Source organism: Galeopterus variegatus, unplaced genomic scaffold, assembly GCF_000696425.1.
Source record: "Galeopterus variegatus unplaced genomic scaffold, G_variegatus-3.0.2 Scaffold5601, whole genome shotgun sequence".
Classification (NCBI taxonomy): domain Eukaryota; kingdom Metazoa; phylum Chordata; class Mammalia; order Dermoptera; family Cynocephalidae; genus Galeopterus; species Galeopterus variegatus.
In genome coordinates, this window is record NW_007731712.1 from 11,984 (window position 1) to 30,488 (window position 18,505).

At 34.7% G+C, this 18,505-nt stretch overlaps 1 protein-coding gene across 1 annotated transcript in view; it reads left to right on the forward strand.

Annotated features, from left to right (window-relative positions):
• Nucleotides 1-18,505, forward strand: part of CEBPZ (CCAAT/enhancer binding protein (C/EBP), zeta) — a 29,125-nt gene that overhangs the window by 5,879 nt on the left and 4,741 nt on the right. Inside the window, exons 3-14 of the mRNA XM_008589708.1 lie at nt 1,996-2,227; nt 2,972-3,155; nt 4,563-4,651; nt 10,376-10,429; nt 11,002-11,104; nt 11,211-11,279; nt 12,189-12,255; nt 13,211-13,311; nt 14,170-14,227; nt 14,523-14,719; nt 15,489-15,575; nt 18,407-18,468. Of these exons, the coding sequence (XP_008587930.1) occupies nt 1,996-2,227; nt 2,972-3,155; nt 4,563-4,651; nt 10,376-10,429; nt 11,002-11,104; nt 11,211-11,279; nt 12,189-12,255; nt 13,211-13,311; nt 14,170-14,227; nt 14,523-14,719; nt 15,489-15,575; nt 18,407-18,468 (1,303 nt within the window). The remainder of the gene's footprint in view (nt 1-1,995; nt 2,228-2,971; nt 3,156-4,562; nt 4,652-10,375; nt 10,430-11,001; nt 11,105-11,210; nt 11,280-12,188; nt 12,256-13,210; nt 13,312-14,169; nt 14,228-14,522; nt 14,720-15,488; nt 15,576-18,406; nt 18,469-18,505) is intronic.

An 18,505-nucleotide genomic window follows, 5' to 3' on the forward strand; every position in this document is an offset into this window, starting at 1 on the left:
TTTTTAAATCAGTCTGTTTGACACAACATTCTAACATCTCTAAAGAAGAGTACATTCCATAGTTTTTTTTTTGTTTGTTTGTTTGTTTGTTTTGTCTTTTGTCTTTTTTTCCGTGTCTGGCAACAGATCGCAACCCTCAGTGTTGCCCCCGTACCGGACCGGGGACCGGCAACAGGATTACAACCCTCGGTGTTGCTCCCGCGCCTCGCTCAGCCAGTGAGCGGGAACCGGTCTGTATGTGGGATCCGAACCCTCGGGCGGGAGCGCCGCCGCGCTTCCCAAGCAGCGCACTATCCAGTGCGCCACCGGGCCGGCCCCATTCCATAGTTTTTTAAGTTACTATTTGCCAACAGCTCTCACAGGTGGATTTTCTTCAAGGGCGTTTAAGCCTTCTTAATGTATTTATTTGCTCTTGGTTTTAAGAATTCTCTAAATTTAAAAAATACCTAATTGATTGAGAGATGAAAGAAATGACATGATTTGATTTACAAAAATATCATTTATCAAAAACTTCAGAAACATGTTCTCTGTCAAATGGTGGAAACACTCCTAAATTCTTAAATATTTCTGTTGATGAAGAATGGAATTTATGACTAAAGATGAGTTGCAAAATTGATGGGAATGTTGAAAATTTTAAATATGAACAGAAAATTGAATAATACAGAATATCTCAAAATATCACCAAGAGGCTGTAGAATTATATAACTGACAATTGGGGGAAACTGGGTATGCACAGCATTTGAAAACTCTACACAAGCTTAAGTATTTCCATTTCTAGTATTAGTAGAAATACGTTAATGGAAGTGTGTACAGCCAAGGAAGTAATGGTTCCACATGTTATTAGAGCTAATCTGGAGGACTGTGTTAATTATGGGTATTCTAATGTCTGGAGATCTAGACCAATTGGAGCACCTCTAGGATTAAGTAACTAGGATAAAGAGAGAATTTAAAAATAATCATATGAGATCAGAATTTAGCAGCCTGCAGATAAGAGACTCTGGGTAGAGAAGGATAGTAATAGCTAGATTATAGGTTCAAGTATTTGAAAGGCTGTCATGTAAAAGTATAATTAGGCTATTTTGTGTTGCTTCAGAATGCAATAGAATTAGTGGTTGGAAATTACACAGTGGAGTTCAGCTGTGGAAAAAGAAGGGGTATTGTAGAAAAACAAGTTTTCCGAAATTGCAGTGGATTCCTAGTGAGAGTGAGGCAATCCACAACATAGATGTTGTGTGACCAACAAATATTGAGCCTTTTCTAAGTGCCAAGTACTGGGGTTACAACAATGAATAACCTAGACACAGTACCTATTCCATTAGACCTTGGGAGAAAAGGAGAGAAAGGCAGGGAAACATAAGTGGGTGAAAGTATGAAGAACATAAACATGTGACTGAGAATAACAGAGGAACCTATGTTAGATACCGTGTACATACAGAGCTGGGGAAGAGCATTCTGGGCAGAGAGAATGGCATGTATGGGAGAAATGTTATACAGTCAGTATACTGGACTACAGATTTTCTGAAGTCCTCACAATTTAATTTTCTACTATTCATGTATGGTTTTCACTAGAACCCTAAGGGGGCTCAGCTAGTAGGTAGTACGACAACAGAAACCCAAATCTTCTAGTCCACTGCTTGCATTTTTTGGTTGTGGATTAGCCCTTCCAGCGTAGTTTGTATCTATATAAAAATTATACTGTTAGGGCTGTGCCCCGTTGATTTAGGAAACAGAAAACCACTTGGAAAAGAGAAAAGAAACCACCGCAAAAAAATGTCTCTTGTCCCTGTGGTATTCTTTTTTCCTGGTATCACCACCATTCTTTCTGTTCTGGTTGTTGACTTCCTTTTTACCTCACAGTGCAGATGTGGTCTCTTGTTCTAAAATAAGCAGGAAAGTTATCCCTAACTAAGATGAAGTTAGTAGTTACCTCTAATGTGACTGCTGGTTGTGGAGACATTTTATGAGTACATATTTGATCTTGGTTTTGTTTTATAGGAAGATGTTGGATCCGGGGCTGATGATGTGCTCTAAGCAAGCTATGTTTCTTAACCTTGTCTACAAATCTCTCAAAGTTGACATTGTGTTGCGCCGGGTGAAGGCTTTTGTGAAGAGGTTACTTCAAGTTACTTGTGAACATATGCCGCCATTCATATGTGGAGCTTTATATCTTGTGTCTGAGATCCTTAAAACAAAACCAGGTTTAAGAAGTCAACTCGATGATCATCCGGTATATTTTACAACTGCTTTTTATATTGAGTGTGTGCTGAATATGATGGTTGTTTCTGTTTTGTTTTTCATTGCTTCAATGACAGTAACTTAGTTCTCTGGGGCATATAAGAGTGTGAATTCTGGAGTCAGACAGGTCTCAGTTTTATTACCAGGTGTACAGTTCACTAGGTGGTTTTGTTGCTTGACCCCTTTATTCTAATAAATTGTACTATACTAAAACTGCAGTTACATGAGATAGTTGTGGAAGATAATAGAGCTAGTAGGTCTCTTAAGCCTATTTCCTCAATAGTGAAATGGAAATAATAATAATTCCTGCCTCATAGGGTTATTTAGAAGTCAGAAATTTATTTGTTACATGAGATAGTTGTGGAAGATAATAGAGCTAGTAGGTCTCTTAAGCCTATTTCCTCAATTGTGAAATGGAAATAATAATAATTCCTGCCTCATAGGGTTATTTAGAAGTCAGAAATTTATTTGAGGGCTGATTGTTTTCAAGTAATAAAGTCCCAAAGTCTCAGGAGTTCTTGGCTTGTAACTCTGTTATGTATAGAAATAAGAATGTGTTCTCTTTTGTTCTAAATATCATCAGTGGCCATCATTTAACCTCATTAGAACTTTTCATGTTTCACCAGAATTGCAATAAGCTAATCTTCTTCAAAACTCTGCATCACATAATTGAATACAGACTTTACTGCAACTTCCAGTTGATTAACATAGATTCATTAAACCATTTTTTTATTAGGAGTCTGATGATGAAGAAAATTTTGTTGACATAGGAGATGATGAAGACATAGAAAAATTCACTGATGCAGACAAAGAAACAGATACAGCAAAAAAAGTTGAGACAGAGGAAACTGTGTCTGAAAGTGATATAGAAATCAAAAAACCAGAAGTTGCTTCCTGGGTACACTTTGACAATTTGAAAGGTGGGTTTTTTTTTTTTTTTAATCTTTAAGTTATTCTCTTGAATTTTTAAACCAAGGAATTTGTTTCCTTTTTGATCTTCACAGAAAATTAATTTTATGTCATTTTAGAACTCCTCAGTATTCCTTTCTTAAATGGGAGCTCCTGTGATCAGATGTATTCAAGACCTTAGAAGTAAAATTTTAATATAGGGAATCACCAATTTATTAAGAAAACTACAGATAATTAGTATACATTTTTAAATAATTTAAATCTTAGAAATTAAGGCAAATGCCTTTTAGAGCTGTGATGGTTAAGTGAAAAAACTATGTGTAATATAATTAGATGCACAATAAATCTCATTTCCTTCAGCTATAAATATAAGCTTATACCTTTGTGCCAATTTTAGTTTCTTGGCCTTAATATGTAAAGGCCTCAAGTATGAAACACATGAAGACCTCCAAATGTAGTGCACACAAAAGTTTGATTTATAAACAGAAGTGCTTGGTAATATATTGTGAATTGTGTGAACCTTTTGGTTCTTTTGTTTAACCATCATATTCACCCTCTACAGTTTCCTAAAGTAATGTTTTAGGATAGAAAACTTTCTGTGAAATAGAAACTTTAAGTGGTTTTCCATATACACACAAATCAAATTAAAGCCAAAAGAAATCTTAGAAATGCACCCTCTTCAATTGACGCTGTAAAAAAAAAAAAAGAACACTAGCGTTGAGGATCAAGAAATGTGGTGCCAGACACCTTACTTCAAGTTTGTTGTGGGACTCATAGTCAAATTAATTCATCTCCAAATTTCAGTTTGTCCACAAAGTACAAAATAAAAATCTGGTAGCCACCAGAAAAGTTTTTAGAAGAATCCACTGTTTACCTTGAAGACTAAACTGAGAATAATCCTTTAGAAGGATGGCGTACATGAGCATTGTGAGGTAGTTCATAGTGAATTCTGAAAATCTTTTGCTTTAAATTTTTTTAATCCTGAGTTTCTGAAAACATGAATATAAAGTCTGTTCCAAGTGAGAATTATTTCTGGGCATACTTTAACAAATAGTTGGAGCACTCTAAAGACCTAAAAGATTTTAGACCTATCGTGTCTTTAGGTTATTAACACCTTAACAATTATGATCTGTTTGATCCAGAAATAGACATCTTTTGTTGCTATTTGAAAAAGGTAGAAGGTTTGAAGGGAGCTTTTAGTAGTTGGGATAAACTGTTACATGGTTTATTCAAGAAAAATACTAGTGTGGGTACCGAGATAAATTTTTGAAGGGGTTTGGAATTTTTAATCCAGGATGCCTGGCTAACTAAGAGTGTCGAAGATTATATCTATCCATGAGAACATTAACGGTGGCAGTTTTAATGACTGCTTGGTCTAGGAATAAAGCATTTGGGAAATACTATTTTTTTGTTCTTAGGTGGCAAACGGTTGAATACATATGATCCATTCAGTAGAAACCCTTTGTTCTGTGGAGCTGAAAATACAAGTCTTTGGGAACTCAAAAAGGTAAAATAATTTTAAATTGTCTTTTAATACAATATTCTTATAAATGATAAATATAGGAGTTAACAGACATTAAATTTGCACATTAGGGGGAGGATACTATGTGAGGGTATTCATTTTGTAGAAAATGTTAAATAATGTGCGTGTAAAATAAGGATGTTATACCAGTTTATAAATAAGTGTTGCTTTTTGTAGGTAGATTACTGCATAAAACAGCTCTATAAAACTGGTAAATTTTCCTTTTTGCATAAAATATCTCTGAAAGGTTTTGTGATGATATAAGTTTTTGCAAATAACATTACTTTTTAGACTCATAAGAGGAACTCATATTTCTAATAACCTCTCTCTGATTTCTTTTGTTAAGCCAGGAAGTAACTTTCTATGCCACTATTCTCAAAGTATGGCCAGAGACCCCTAAGGATCCCTGACACCTTTTTAATGAGTCTGCAATGTTAAAGCTACTTTCATAGTAATACCAAGATGTTATTTGCCTTTGTCACTGTTGATAGTGGCACTGATGGCATAAAAGAAATGATGGGTAAAACTTCTGGTACCTTAGCCTGAATAAAAACTGGCACCAAGCTGCACTAGCAGCCATTAAATTCTTCACTGCCACGTACTTGCAGTTTAAGGGGGGGAAAAAAAGCCAATTTCATTTAAGAATGATAATGCAAAACGAACTGCTAATTTTGTTATCTTAATGTACATGTCTTTTTCATATTCTGTGTGCATATATAGCAAGTATGTATAACACACTTCTGCTGCATACCTAAGTATGAAGGTTGTCTCATGTCTAAGGAAGAGTGCTCATGTAGTTGTTGCAAGCTCATCTACCTGCTTTTTCATGAAAGACTGACAGACAAACTGGTTATTCAGATTTGGGTATTTGGGAGACATTTTCTTGAAAATGAAGGAATGCCTGTTGCTTCAAGCAAAAACTGACAGTATTTGTTGTAAATGACAAAATTCAAGCTTTCAAGCAAAGATTAAAATTTTGGAAATCTTATAACCTCCACTTTGAGCTTGATAGTTTCCCAGCATGTAAAAGCTTTTCTGATTAAATCAGTGGAATACGAACAATGTGATTTTTGTGAACTGTATAACTCAGTGAATCAGTATTTATTAAATGACTGACGAATGGTGTTACAAGTTCATGTGTGGATAAAAGATCCATTCAAAGTAGACCAAAATTATCAGTATCAAGTGCTACTTTAAGAATAGGAACAAGACAAGGATGCCCACTCTGACCACTCCTATTTAATGTAGTATTAGAACTAATTCAGGCAAGAGAAAGAAATAAAGGGCATCCAAGTTGGAAAAGACAATGTCAAACTGTTCCTGTTTGCAGATGACATGATCCTATATACAGAAAAGCCTAAAGACTACAGAAAAACTCCAAGTGTTGATAAGCAACTTCAGGACAATTGCAGGATACAAAATCAACACCTAAAAATCAGTAGCATTTTTATACTCCAGTAATGAAGTAGCAGAAAAAGAAATCAAGAAAGCAACCCCATTTACAATAGCTACCAAAAAAATAAAATACTTATGAATAAATTTAACCAAAGAGGTGAAAGAGCTCTACAAAGAGAACTACAAATCACTGCTGAAAGAAATTAAAGAGGACACAAAAAGATGGAAAGACATTCCATGCTCTTGGACTGGAAGAATTAAGGTGGTGAAAATGTCCATATTATCCAAAGCAATCTACAGATTCAGTGGAATCCCCATCAGAATACCAATGACATTCTTCACAAAATGGAAAAAACAATCCTGACATTTGTGTGGAACAACAAAGACCCCGAGTAGCCAAAACAATCCCAAACAAAAAAAATATAGCTAGAGGCATTATGCTGACTTCAAATTATACTATAAAGCTATAGCAACGAAAACAGCATGGTATTGGAATAAAAACAGACACATGGGCCAGTGGAACAGAACAGAGAACCCAAAAATCAACCCACATACTTACAGCCTACTGATCTTTGACAAAGGCACCAAAAATATACACTGGGGAAACTAGATATCCATATGTAGCAGAATGAAAGTAGACACATTCCTCTCTCCATATACCAAAACCAACTCAAAATGGATTAAAGATTTAAATGTAAGACCTGAAACTGTGAAACTCCTAGACGGAAACAGGGGAAACACTTCAGGATGTAGGTCTGGGCAGACTATTAATAAAAATCAAAAGCATGGGAAACAAAAGAAAAAGTGGGATTATATCAAACTAAAAAGCTTCGGCACAGCAAAGGAAACAATCAACAGAGAGAAAAGACAACCTACGTAATGGAGCTAAATAGATATTTCTCAATAGAAGACATACAAGGCCGGCCCGTGGCTCACTCAGGAGAGTGTGGTGCTGATAACACCAAGGCCATGGGTTCGGATCCCATTAGGGATGGCCAGTTTGCTCACTGGCTGAGCGTGGTGCTGACAACACCAAGCCAAGGGTTAAGATCCCCTTACCAGTCATCTTTAAAAAAAAAAAGAGAGAGAGAGAGAAGACATACAAATGGCCAATAGGTTTATGAAAAAATACTCAACATCACTAATCATCAGGGAGAAATATAAATCAAAACCGCGTGGATATATCATCTCAACCCAGTTAGACTGGCTGCTATCAAAAAGACAGAGAATGACAAATGCTGGCAAGAATGCAGAGAAAAGGGGAACCCTTCTACATGTTGGTAGGACCATAAATTAGTGCAGCTATTATGGAAAACATGGTGGTTTCTCAAATAGCTACAAATAGAACTACCACATGATCCAGCAATCCCACTACTGGCTATATACCCAAAGGAATGGAAATTATGTCAAAGGGATACCTGCACTCCCATGTTTATCACAGCTCCATTATTATAATAACCAAGATATGAAACCAATCTAAATGTCCTTCAGTGAATAACTGGATAAGGAAAATGTGGTATATACACACAGTTGAATACTACTCAGCCATAAAAAAGAATGGAATTCTACCATTTATAGCAACATGGATGAACCTGGAGAAAATTATGTTGAGTAAGCCAGGCAAAGAAAGAGAAATATTTAATGTGCTCACTCATAAGTGGGAGCTAAAAGGCCAGCCAGCCCATGGCTCACTTAGGGGAGAGTGGTGCTGATAACACCAAGGCCATGGGTTGGGATCCCTATATAGGGATGGCCGGTTAACTCACTCGGGAGAGCATGGTGCTGACACCACCAAGTCAAGCGTTAAGATCCTCTTACTGGTCATCTTTTTTAAAAAAAATAAGTGGGAGCTAAAAATAAATAAAAGACAACTATTAAAAAGCAATGACTGCCAAGGCGGGGCTGCTAACAGGGTTCCCATGGACCCACATAGGAGCAAAGGGCCACAGACAACTGAAAAAAGGAGCCACTCAGAAGCCAGTGAATTATTGCAAGGGACTGGCTCGTGTCCCGTGTCCCATGGGAAGTGTTTGGAGTGCAGGTGGTGGGGGAGATGGGCCCACTAGGGGTACACTGGGGCACAGCATGGACAGCTGATCTGCCCTCCAGTCAGCACAGAATCATTCAGTAGAGACTGGTCAGGAATATAGAACTGCTGGGGGTGCAGTTTGCTGAAAAGACCCAGGCCCAGACCAGAGTTTCCACACAATCCAGGTGTACCAAACCTCACAAGACCTGGAAGTGCTTACAGCGTCAACAAGTAAAACCTGAGCTGCACAAAAAGCGTTCCCCAGAGAATCAGCAGCAAAGCAGCAATTTAGCTCAACCACAGGGCTTAAGTGCTGTTTCCCACAGGAAGTTGCCCCAGTTTAGAAGTAACCAAAGGTCAACAAATTAGTCCCAGTGCAGAGTTTAAGTGATGGAAACAGTAAATAATCCAACACAGAACTGAAAGAAAAAAAAAACCCCACAGATCAGAGACAAAGTTCTGATATTAACCAGTAAAGGTCTAACACTACCAAGTAACACATGTAAAACTTAGAAGAACCAGAAGCCCTCCAGGTGCCCAAGCTGGAGTGGAGGGAGAGCCAATGGCTTCAGCCACGCCCCGCAACATCCACATCTAGCCCAGCAATGACCGAACTACCACCAGAAGCCCCCCAGACTCCCCTGCTGGAATGAAGGGGGTGCCACAGTCCTTGACCACGCCCCCCACCTTCCTTCTCCTCCTACACTATCCCTCTCCGTCTTTTCCTCTCCCCCTCCCCCCAACTGCTCTGCAACATCTTAGAATGCAAGAAATAATAATAAATAAATTTTTTTTAAGTGTCAGATCAAAATAAGGAAAATACCATTATTTTTTAGTCCTGAGTACTGTACTATCCCTCTCCGTCTTTTCCTCTCCCCCTCCCCCCAACTGCTCTGCAACATCTTAGAATGCAAGAAATAATAATAAATAATTTTTTTTTAAGTGTCAGATCAAAATAAGGAAAATACCATTATTTTTTAGTCCTGAGTACTGTACAATACTGAGTTATTTAGATAATTGCTTTCAGGCACTGACTTGATATTTATAAGAAAGTTACTTTTGAACTTCTCTTGTATGGTTAATGATTTTTGTCTTTAGAGTATAGACTTAATCTTTTAAACTACAGAAAATCTAAAATGTGTTCAAAGTTACTTTTCTTGGAGCAGCACAGTGTAGAAATATTTAAGGATGTCAAAACAGGAAACTTCAAGATGCTGTCTTTAACCACAAATTACCAATTGATACATATGGTGAGAATGAAACTCATGTCAAAGAACTGTATAGCATCAGGAGCTGACTACAGAAGTTCAAATGCAACAAGAAAAGTATCTGTTACCACGAGATTCCTTGAAGGATTTGGGGGAGTTTCAATAACACAATCCCTTGGCCTCTCAGGGGATGAGTGCTACATTTCACATATATCATTCAAACACATACTGAGCATGGGTTCACCAATCATTAAAATTATATATAACAGGGAAAAAAAGCATTAAAAACATTAAAAATAAATTAGAATAATTTTTAAAATATATAAATAATAAATTTTTAAAATAACATAACTGCTCATACATTTTTTAAAAAAGTAAAAAGGCATATGTGCCTGGGACACATGATTTCAGTAAAAAAAATTTAAAAAGTAAGTAGCAAGTGCCAAAAGCCAATTGAATATCGTTTCAGATTCCATATTGCAACTAATCTTTGGTTTGGGAGTAGTATCAAACAAGAAAAGCTACAATTATATGAAAGACTAGTAATCCTCCTTTTTCCAACTACGCATGTATGTGAGGCCAGATTTCCTCATATATTTCAACTAAAATAACATGGAATACAAAAACAGTTAAAAAATTCACTCATCTATTAAGCAAGACATTAAAGAGATCTGCAAAACTGTAAAATATGATACTTATTGCTGTGTTTTTTGTTTTGAAGAAGTTATTTTTCATATGCATGTCTTTTATACAAGGGTCTTCAAAAAGTTCATGGAATGATTTGTATTATCTTTTCCTCCATTTTTCTATGAACTTTTTGAAGTACCCTCATATTAATATGTAATGGGTTTAGTGTTATTTTAAAAGAACTACAAGTATTTAAAATTTTTCTGTTGTAATTTCTCATAAGATAAATATAAATAAAAGCTTTTGGGATCCTGAGCCCAAAATGTTTGAGAATTAACTTTTCTAATGTATTGGCTTAAGTTTCAGTTCTTTGGGTTTTCTTAAATAGGCTACAGTTATAGTGAGAATTAATCTTAGAAATATTGACATTATTCACATCTTTCTTTTTAGTTATCTGAGCATTTTCATCCTTCTGTGGCTCTTTTTGCAAAGACTATCCTTGAGGTGAGTCTAAAATATTCAGGAGACAAGAAATAAGAAAAAATAACTAATGTAGCTTTAGGTAATCAATAATTGGTCACACAGTGTTGTCTCTACCACATAGCAGATGGAATCATATACATTTTACTGCTCTTGTAAAAGAACAGTGACTTATTTAATACAGAGCAGCAGATAATTCTTTTCACTCTGAGATGAATGGAAATAGAGGACATTAGAAAACCACAGCAGTTATTGATTACATTCTGGCTCTTCTCCTGGAGAAAGATTGTCCTCTTCTTTCCCATTTGCTGTCCTTGCCACTTCAGGGTTTGGTTCTTGGTTAATGTTTAGATGGCCTACATTATTATTTACCTATCCATAAAATCGGCAGTACATCATAGAATATGTATGTATATGTATGTTTAATTTTTTCAAGTATAATGTGCATGAGAGGGCTATCTGGTGGGTCATTTATTACATATTTGTGCCTTTGATGCAACTTAATAGAAGCTTATGTTTTTCCTCTTTTTTCTCATCTGGATGCATATGTATAATTTGAGGTAAGTTCTTAAATGTCCCCTTCCACCACTTTTCAGGGAAATTATATACAGTATTCAGGGGACCCACTGCAGGATTTTACACTAATGAGATTCTTGGATCGATTCGTATACCGAAATCCAAAGCCACATAAAGGCAAAGGTATGCTTCTATTTAATGAATTATTTGTTTTTCTCCGTTGATATATAATAAACAATATGAGCATATAACTAGTTTTTACATTATACTATCATGATTTTAATTTCAGAAAATACAGACAGTGTTGTGATGCAGCCAAAAAGGAAACATTTTATAAAGGATATTCGTAGTCTTGCTGGTAAGTATAAAGCTGAACAGTTGAAATAGCAAAGACAGTACAAGGCAGTAACACATAAACTGTGTTATTCTTTGCTCAGTTTTATCAGAATAAAACCTGAGCACCAAAGACATTACCCATCTTTCGTTCCCAAAACTATATTCATTCTCAAGTCTACTGTGTCTGACTGGGCTTTTTTTTTTTTAAGTTCATTACAGAAAATTTCAAACACAGCCAAAGTTAATAAAATAGTATGATGAACCCCCTGTAACCACCACCTAGCTTCAACAGTTATCACTATTTTATCATTCTTGTATTAACTATATAATTTAGTTTCCAGCTGACTTCACAGAGGCCCAGATATGTAAAAGGACTTACTCAAAGTTAATAGAGTTAGAATTAGAAACCAAATCTTCTTTAAATCAAGATGAGTCAAAAATTTTTACTCTGAAGAGGAAAAGCTAATGTTCGTATAGTTCCCTATTCTTATTTCTTAGCTTTCCTCAGTATTAAATTATGGAAAAGACGGTTTACCTTTACTTCCTGTTCCCAGAATGACAAGCATTATTGTCATTTTTCTGAGATGAAATGGCAAGTTTAAAGTGATTATCTATTACAAGAACTCTGAACTTTTATTTCTCTTGAAATTTGGATCCTGGATGCAATTGGAAGAGAATGAGAGAACACTGTTTCACTGTCACTGCATTGATGGCTGTGTACTTCCTACTTTTCATTGTAGCCAACGAACAGTTTCAAATATGGGTCTTCTCCACACAGACTTTTCCAAAAATTGTCTTTTGCACTATTTGACCCTTCTGTCCACCTTCCTGACACTAAGATTTTAGAATAGTAGATATGTCATATTTAATCTAAAAAGCTTGAATAACAAAAGGGATTACCATAATAAATTAAAATGTCTAATTTTTCTAGTGAATAGTAAGGAGTTCCTTGCAAAAGAAGAAAGCCAGATACCAGTGGATGAAGTGTTTTTCCACAGGTAATATACTTAAGATAGTTTCATTTGGGGAACTGTTAAATTTTTAATTTCTAGATTCCATAAAATGCTTCATTAACATTGGCATATTTTGAAAAGAGCAGAAGATATGTCAATGTCCATTTTTGTGAAGGAAATGTATAAATCAGTGATTTTGCTAATCTTAAGATATATTTCCGAAACTAAAGTAAACTTGTGGGTTTTGTTTTTAATAATTTAGCATATAAATTTTGTTTTATGAATCTGACTTTGTGAAACTTCATCTTTAATTTCTTTTCTTATTGTAGTTTCTTTTCTTATAGCCTTGAAATTTGCATTAGTTTAATATAGTGATCATACATGGGTAACTTTTTTAGACCAGGGCAATTAGAACAGAATTGGCAAAATTGATTGTGCTACTGTAGAAACAAGTCTTAAACCTACTAGTGTTACTACTAATAGCTTATACTAGTAAAGTACCTGCTATCTCATCTGGTTGATTGGTTAATTGGGTTTGCTTTTTAAAAAACATTTAGTGTGAATAACTTAGAGGGTATGATTCCATTTGCAAAATGCTAAGTTTTACTGTATCCTAATATAAGAATAGGGCTAACTGATCAAATATTGTGGCTTGAGAATGTTTAATAATATTCTTAATATCATTAGTGTTGAAACAACCTTTTCATTATGCCATTTTGACTAAAACTAATTTGGGTGTTTTTATAAAGAACTAGTTTTTCTTATATAAGAAACTTAAATCTTTGAAATTTATTACAGTTTACCTTTTAAAAGTTTCCACCTATTTTGCTGAATTCAAAACTCATTTTGTATATTAAACACAAATTTCATTCATTCATATCCAATTGAGTATACTTAAGCTTTTATAATTGTGGTTTGTCACTGGTCATAGGAGCTTTGATTATAGAAAGATGGGGCCTTTAATAAAATTTTCAAATATATAACATGCATTTTATTTTAGGTATTATAAAAAATTTGCTATTGTTAAAGAGAAACAAAAATGGAATACAGATGAAGAAAGTATAGAAGATGTGGATGATGAGGAATTTGAAAAGATGATTGGTAATTTGTTTTTGTTGACTCTTCAGTTTGCCAAATCTGTTACTTGTCAATGGAATACTAGTGGTAGAAATGATTTTAGTTTTAGAAAATCATTTAGCTAAGAATATCATACAAATCACAATAGAGAATTAAGAAATCTTTTGATGGCATATGGTAATTCACCCACATTTGCTCTAGAAAAATACATGATTGTGCTTTGGGCAGTCCATGTGAGAAAAAATTTTTATTTACATGAGTATATTCATTCATAAAGCCAAAAATATAAACCATTTTTACTGTTCATAACCTTGTACTATTGGTAGCAGTAGTCTGCTGTTTCATCTTTTATCTTCATAATCCACAGAACTAGAGAAATTTTAATTGAGGGCTGTCCAGTTAGCTCAATTGATTAGAGCATGAGGCTGATAACACCAAGGTCCAGCGTTATATCCTTGTACTGGCCAGCCCCCCCCAAAAAGAAAGAAATCCTAATTGAAACAAAAACATGGAGAATTGGAAAAGGTTTACATTGAATTCACTTTAGTTGCATATTGTATTATACCTACTGAAAATAAGCACTTAAGTAGTGCCAGTAGAGTTAAAAAGGACTACATTACTAAATGTCATTTTATTTTATATTTACCCTCTTTCCATAAAAGAACTGTAGAAAAAAGCTGAAATTAACTGGAACCCATTTTAGTTTAGGGATTTAATTAAGATCATTATTTCATAGGTTTATATACATTAATAAGATATATCATCAATAGTCAAATTTATATCATTTTGGTTTTTGTCATGAATAGCAGAAGCATGACTAATAATTGATTCAGATGTAACACCTATGTGAACCTCATTCTTTGCTATATTGTTCTCTGGCAGACACATTTGAAGATGATAACTGTTTCACCTCTGGAAAGGATGATCTTGATTTTGCTGGGTAAAATACCTTTCTTCAGTCTTCTTAACTGTTTTACATGAATTTCCCAAATTGTCCCTTGAAACAGTAGCTCACAGAACTATGTGATGTATAGGGGAAATGTATTCAAACAAGTTTGAGAAGTGGATATAATATGCTTATTTTGGACTTTTATAATGTACATTAATGTATTTACTTTGAGCATTTTTTAAGTCTTTATCCTTTTAAGTCATTTAACAGCCCAGTACCCTACTAGTTACCAAAACACTTTAGAAAACACAGCCCTCTTTTACGAGTTTGGGGTTTTTTTTCACAGCAACATGAAAAAGAAAACAAAAGGAGCTAAGGATAAAAGAGATGATGACGATTCAGAGGGTAGTGATGATGAACTTGATAACTTGGATGATGATGAAGTTTCTTTAGGAAGTATGAATGATGAAGAATTTGCTGAAATTGGTGAAGACGGAGGAACATTCATGGATGTGTTAGATGATGAAAGTGGGGGCATTCCGGGTAAGCATTTTTTTAAAATAAGACAAAAACTATATCTTCCTTTCTTCCTCAGCCTTAGGTTAGTTTTTCTGCCAGAGGTTTTAATATAGCCCTGTATTCAAATTAATATTCATGTTGGTTAGAATTTAAAGAGGATCTTTTCCTCTTTGGAAATTGAAGGTTTTCTGGGTTTTGGTTTTTGTTTTCCTTAAAGCAGCTGAGTTTTGAGTTTGGGGCTTTTTAAAATTTTAATCAACAATTAGCCTTTCTCTACAATACTAATTGAGCTATGATGTTGCCTTAAGAATGGTAATTGGCAGCTTATAAAAGTTAATCAATATTCACCATAGCCCTCTAGCATAGATGAAGGTGAACATTCTATCTTATTGTTGTAAATTAGCAAAGAGCACCCAAAATTGTGTCTTTGGACTATTTTCTAACCTTTCTTTGTCCCTTCATGTATCTCCAGTATATACACAACTACCCAATGTTCTGCTACTTATTCAGGACTGCAGCAGAAGTTCTTGTTTTAAGGACTTTTATATTATTTGGTCTTACTAATGAGGCTATCTAGTAAATTATGTACTTGCACAAAATATGGAACTATGCCACATATTCTTAGAGTCTTAACCTCACACCATCCTCAAAGCCTAGTGGAATTATGAAACCCACATGAAACAGCAGTATAGTGCCTTGCCATTGGTCTAAAGATGTTAGCATATCTTGGAGTGATATTTTCCAGTACTATTATTTTTAAATTGCTCACTAGTAAATTTTTTGGGGGTAACAGAACTTGATGAAGTCAGCTCCAGAACCAGTACTAAGAGAAGCAAGAGGAAAGGTGCAGATGATTTTGACTTTGCTGGGTCATTTCAAGGTAAGAAAGTTCATTTAATCTCTTTTAAACCTAAGCAGTGTCCGTGTGAAAGGTATTATTCATTATTTTGGGAAATGAACTTTTCTAAATTGGTTAATAGAACTGAGTTTTGTTTTGAAAAGATGTCTTTATAACGATAACGTTATGTCTTTTTAATATGTGAAAATTATTTCCCACATACACCTTCAGTTTTCTCTGCCTAAATTCCTTCCTCTCACATTTAAATATCTCTAGATTATCTTTTCATTCATGTTTAAACCATTCAATTATATGTAAGCCCTGGATACTCCATAGACACCTGTTGCCTTTTTCCTTTTCTCAACTGTTAATTCTTTGCCATTTGACCCTTGTAAAAATCCATGCTTCTTTATTAACTTTATCTTCCTTTTTTATGATATCTGCCATTATGCTGCCATGACAAAACAATTCTAATCTCAAAAACATCTTATATAGGGCCGGCCCCATGGCTCACTTGGGAGAGTGCGGCACTGGTAGCACCGAGGCTGTGGGTTTGGATCATATATAGGGATGGCCAGTGCACTCACTGGTTGAGTGTGGTGCGGACCACACCAGGCCAGGCGTTGCGATCCCCTTACCGGTCAAAAAAACATCTTACATAAAAGAGATATGAATTCTTCTTTCTGCTAATTTGTTCTCTAACATTTCTTAAAGTATGTCTTATAAGATTATGCTTTACAGTGAAACATTTGTAAGGTGCTGCAAAAAGAAAAAAGTGCTGGTTGCGATCCCCTTACCGGTCAAAAAAACATCTTACATAAAAGAGATATGAATTCTTCTTTCTGCTAATTTGTTCTCTAACATTTCTTAAAGTATATCTTATAAGATTATGCTTTACAGTGAAACATTTGTAAGGTGCTGCAAAAAGAAAAAAGTGCTATGTCAGGTGACAGTTTTAACTTTTTGATAAAAATGTAGAAAGCACTATATCCACTTTGCTTCTAACTTCTCTAGCTTCTGCTTCCTAGCAAACACTGATGAAGAATAAAAATAGATTTGCATGGAGAGTTAAATAGTTTCAAATGACACAACACTAATAAACAAGAATGGAAGAATGTTAAATTTAGCAACAAGGGCAAAAGAAAATAGATTTGCAAAGTTAAATAAAATATAATTTTTTTTAAAGCTTTGTTTATATATTGGTAGTAGTGTCTTAGAAATTTATATCTACAAAATTTTCATCAGTTCTTTCAAATACTGCTAGCAATATCATAGTCAATAGCTAGATAATTTAACTTATGCATATTTTAAATTATAACATGTTATCTTTCTGGATTTTGTCTTCCCTTGAGTGAGTGTATGCTTAAATATAAGGCAGAGTTTTCCTCAAGATCAATACAAATTAAGATGAAGTGCTTTACAAGCTGTTTAATCAAAAGTGGTTCTAGTATGTCTACACAAAGACTTGTACACGATTGTTCACAGCCACATTATTCATTAATGCCTAAAAGTGGACACAACCCAAATGTCCATTAACTGATGAATGATAAACAAAATATGGTATATCCATACAATGGAATATTATTCAGCCATAACATGGAATGAAGCACTGATACATGCTGCAACAGGGATGAGCCTCAAAAACATGCTATGTGAAGGAAACCAGATACAGGAAACGCCATATTTTATGATCTCATTTACATGAAATAGCCAGAAAAGGCAAATCTTAGAAACTAGACAGTGGAGGAGGGGGAGTGTGGCTGCAAATAGGTACCAGGGACTTTTTGGAGTTGACGGAAATGTTCTAAAATTGGATTATGGTCATGGATGAACAATGCTGTAAATTTACCAAAACGTATTGAATACATACACTTAAAACAGCTGAATTTTATGATATGTAATCATTCCTTAATGAAGTTGTTTAAAAGTGGCTCTAGTAGTATTAGAGACATTGATGTCAAAATGCAGAGTTTGAATATTGTTTCAGGAAAAGTGAGAATGAATAAAAGCAGTATTTCCAGTCTATATATATGTATATATATATTTTTTTTATGAGTTTAATCTTGTTAACATTAGTTTTATTTTTTCCAGTCAATATATTTTTAGATAATATGATCTTAAGTGTGAATTTAAACTAATAAATATTAAATATAAACATTTTACTATTTTGTCGGTTTTGAATATTCATGACTATAGTTGAGGTTTTCTTAAGGAGAACCTCACTTTTAGTAGTGTAAGCAAAACTTCATTTATAACATAATAAACACATCTTAAATCATTTCTTCACAGTCCAAAGAATCAGACCTCTGCATTAAAATTTGCATTTTGCCTTAAAAATCCCAAAATCCATCCATGTCAACTTTGGAATTTTAATATGCCCCTATGGTATTTCTCTTAAGGGTAACTTTTTTTTTTTTTTTTGTCTTTTTCGTGACCAGTAAGGGGATCACAACCCTTGGTGTGGCGTCGCCCGCACCGCGCTCAGCCAGCGAGCGCACCGGCCAGTCCTATATAGGATCTGAACCTGTGGCAGGAGCGTCGCTGCGCTCCCAGCACCACACTCTCCCGAGTGCGCCACGGGGCTGGCCCTTAAGGGTAACCTTTGATCACTGGCCAAATCTGAAAAGCAAGATGACACTATTTGTCATCTGAACAGTTCTATTAGGACGCCCACTTTAAAAAAATACTATATACTAACTCTCAAATTATATTTGTTTCTTTAAATGCCAGCTACCTGATGGTCCTAGAAGATCATTGCAATTATGTTTTTACCCAAATAAACTTTTTAGTAAAATGATGTTGAAAAATTTATATTTTCTGAAAATCATTGGATTATCTTTGTATAATCTAGACTTTTTTTTTTTTTTTTTAAGGACTAAGAAAAAAAAAGAAAAAAAACTTCAACAACTCCAGCCTATTTGTATCTGCTGGAGAGGTAAGGAGAATATACTGCTTTTAGAGGTTAGCTTTTC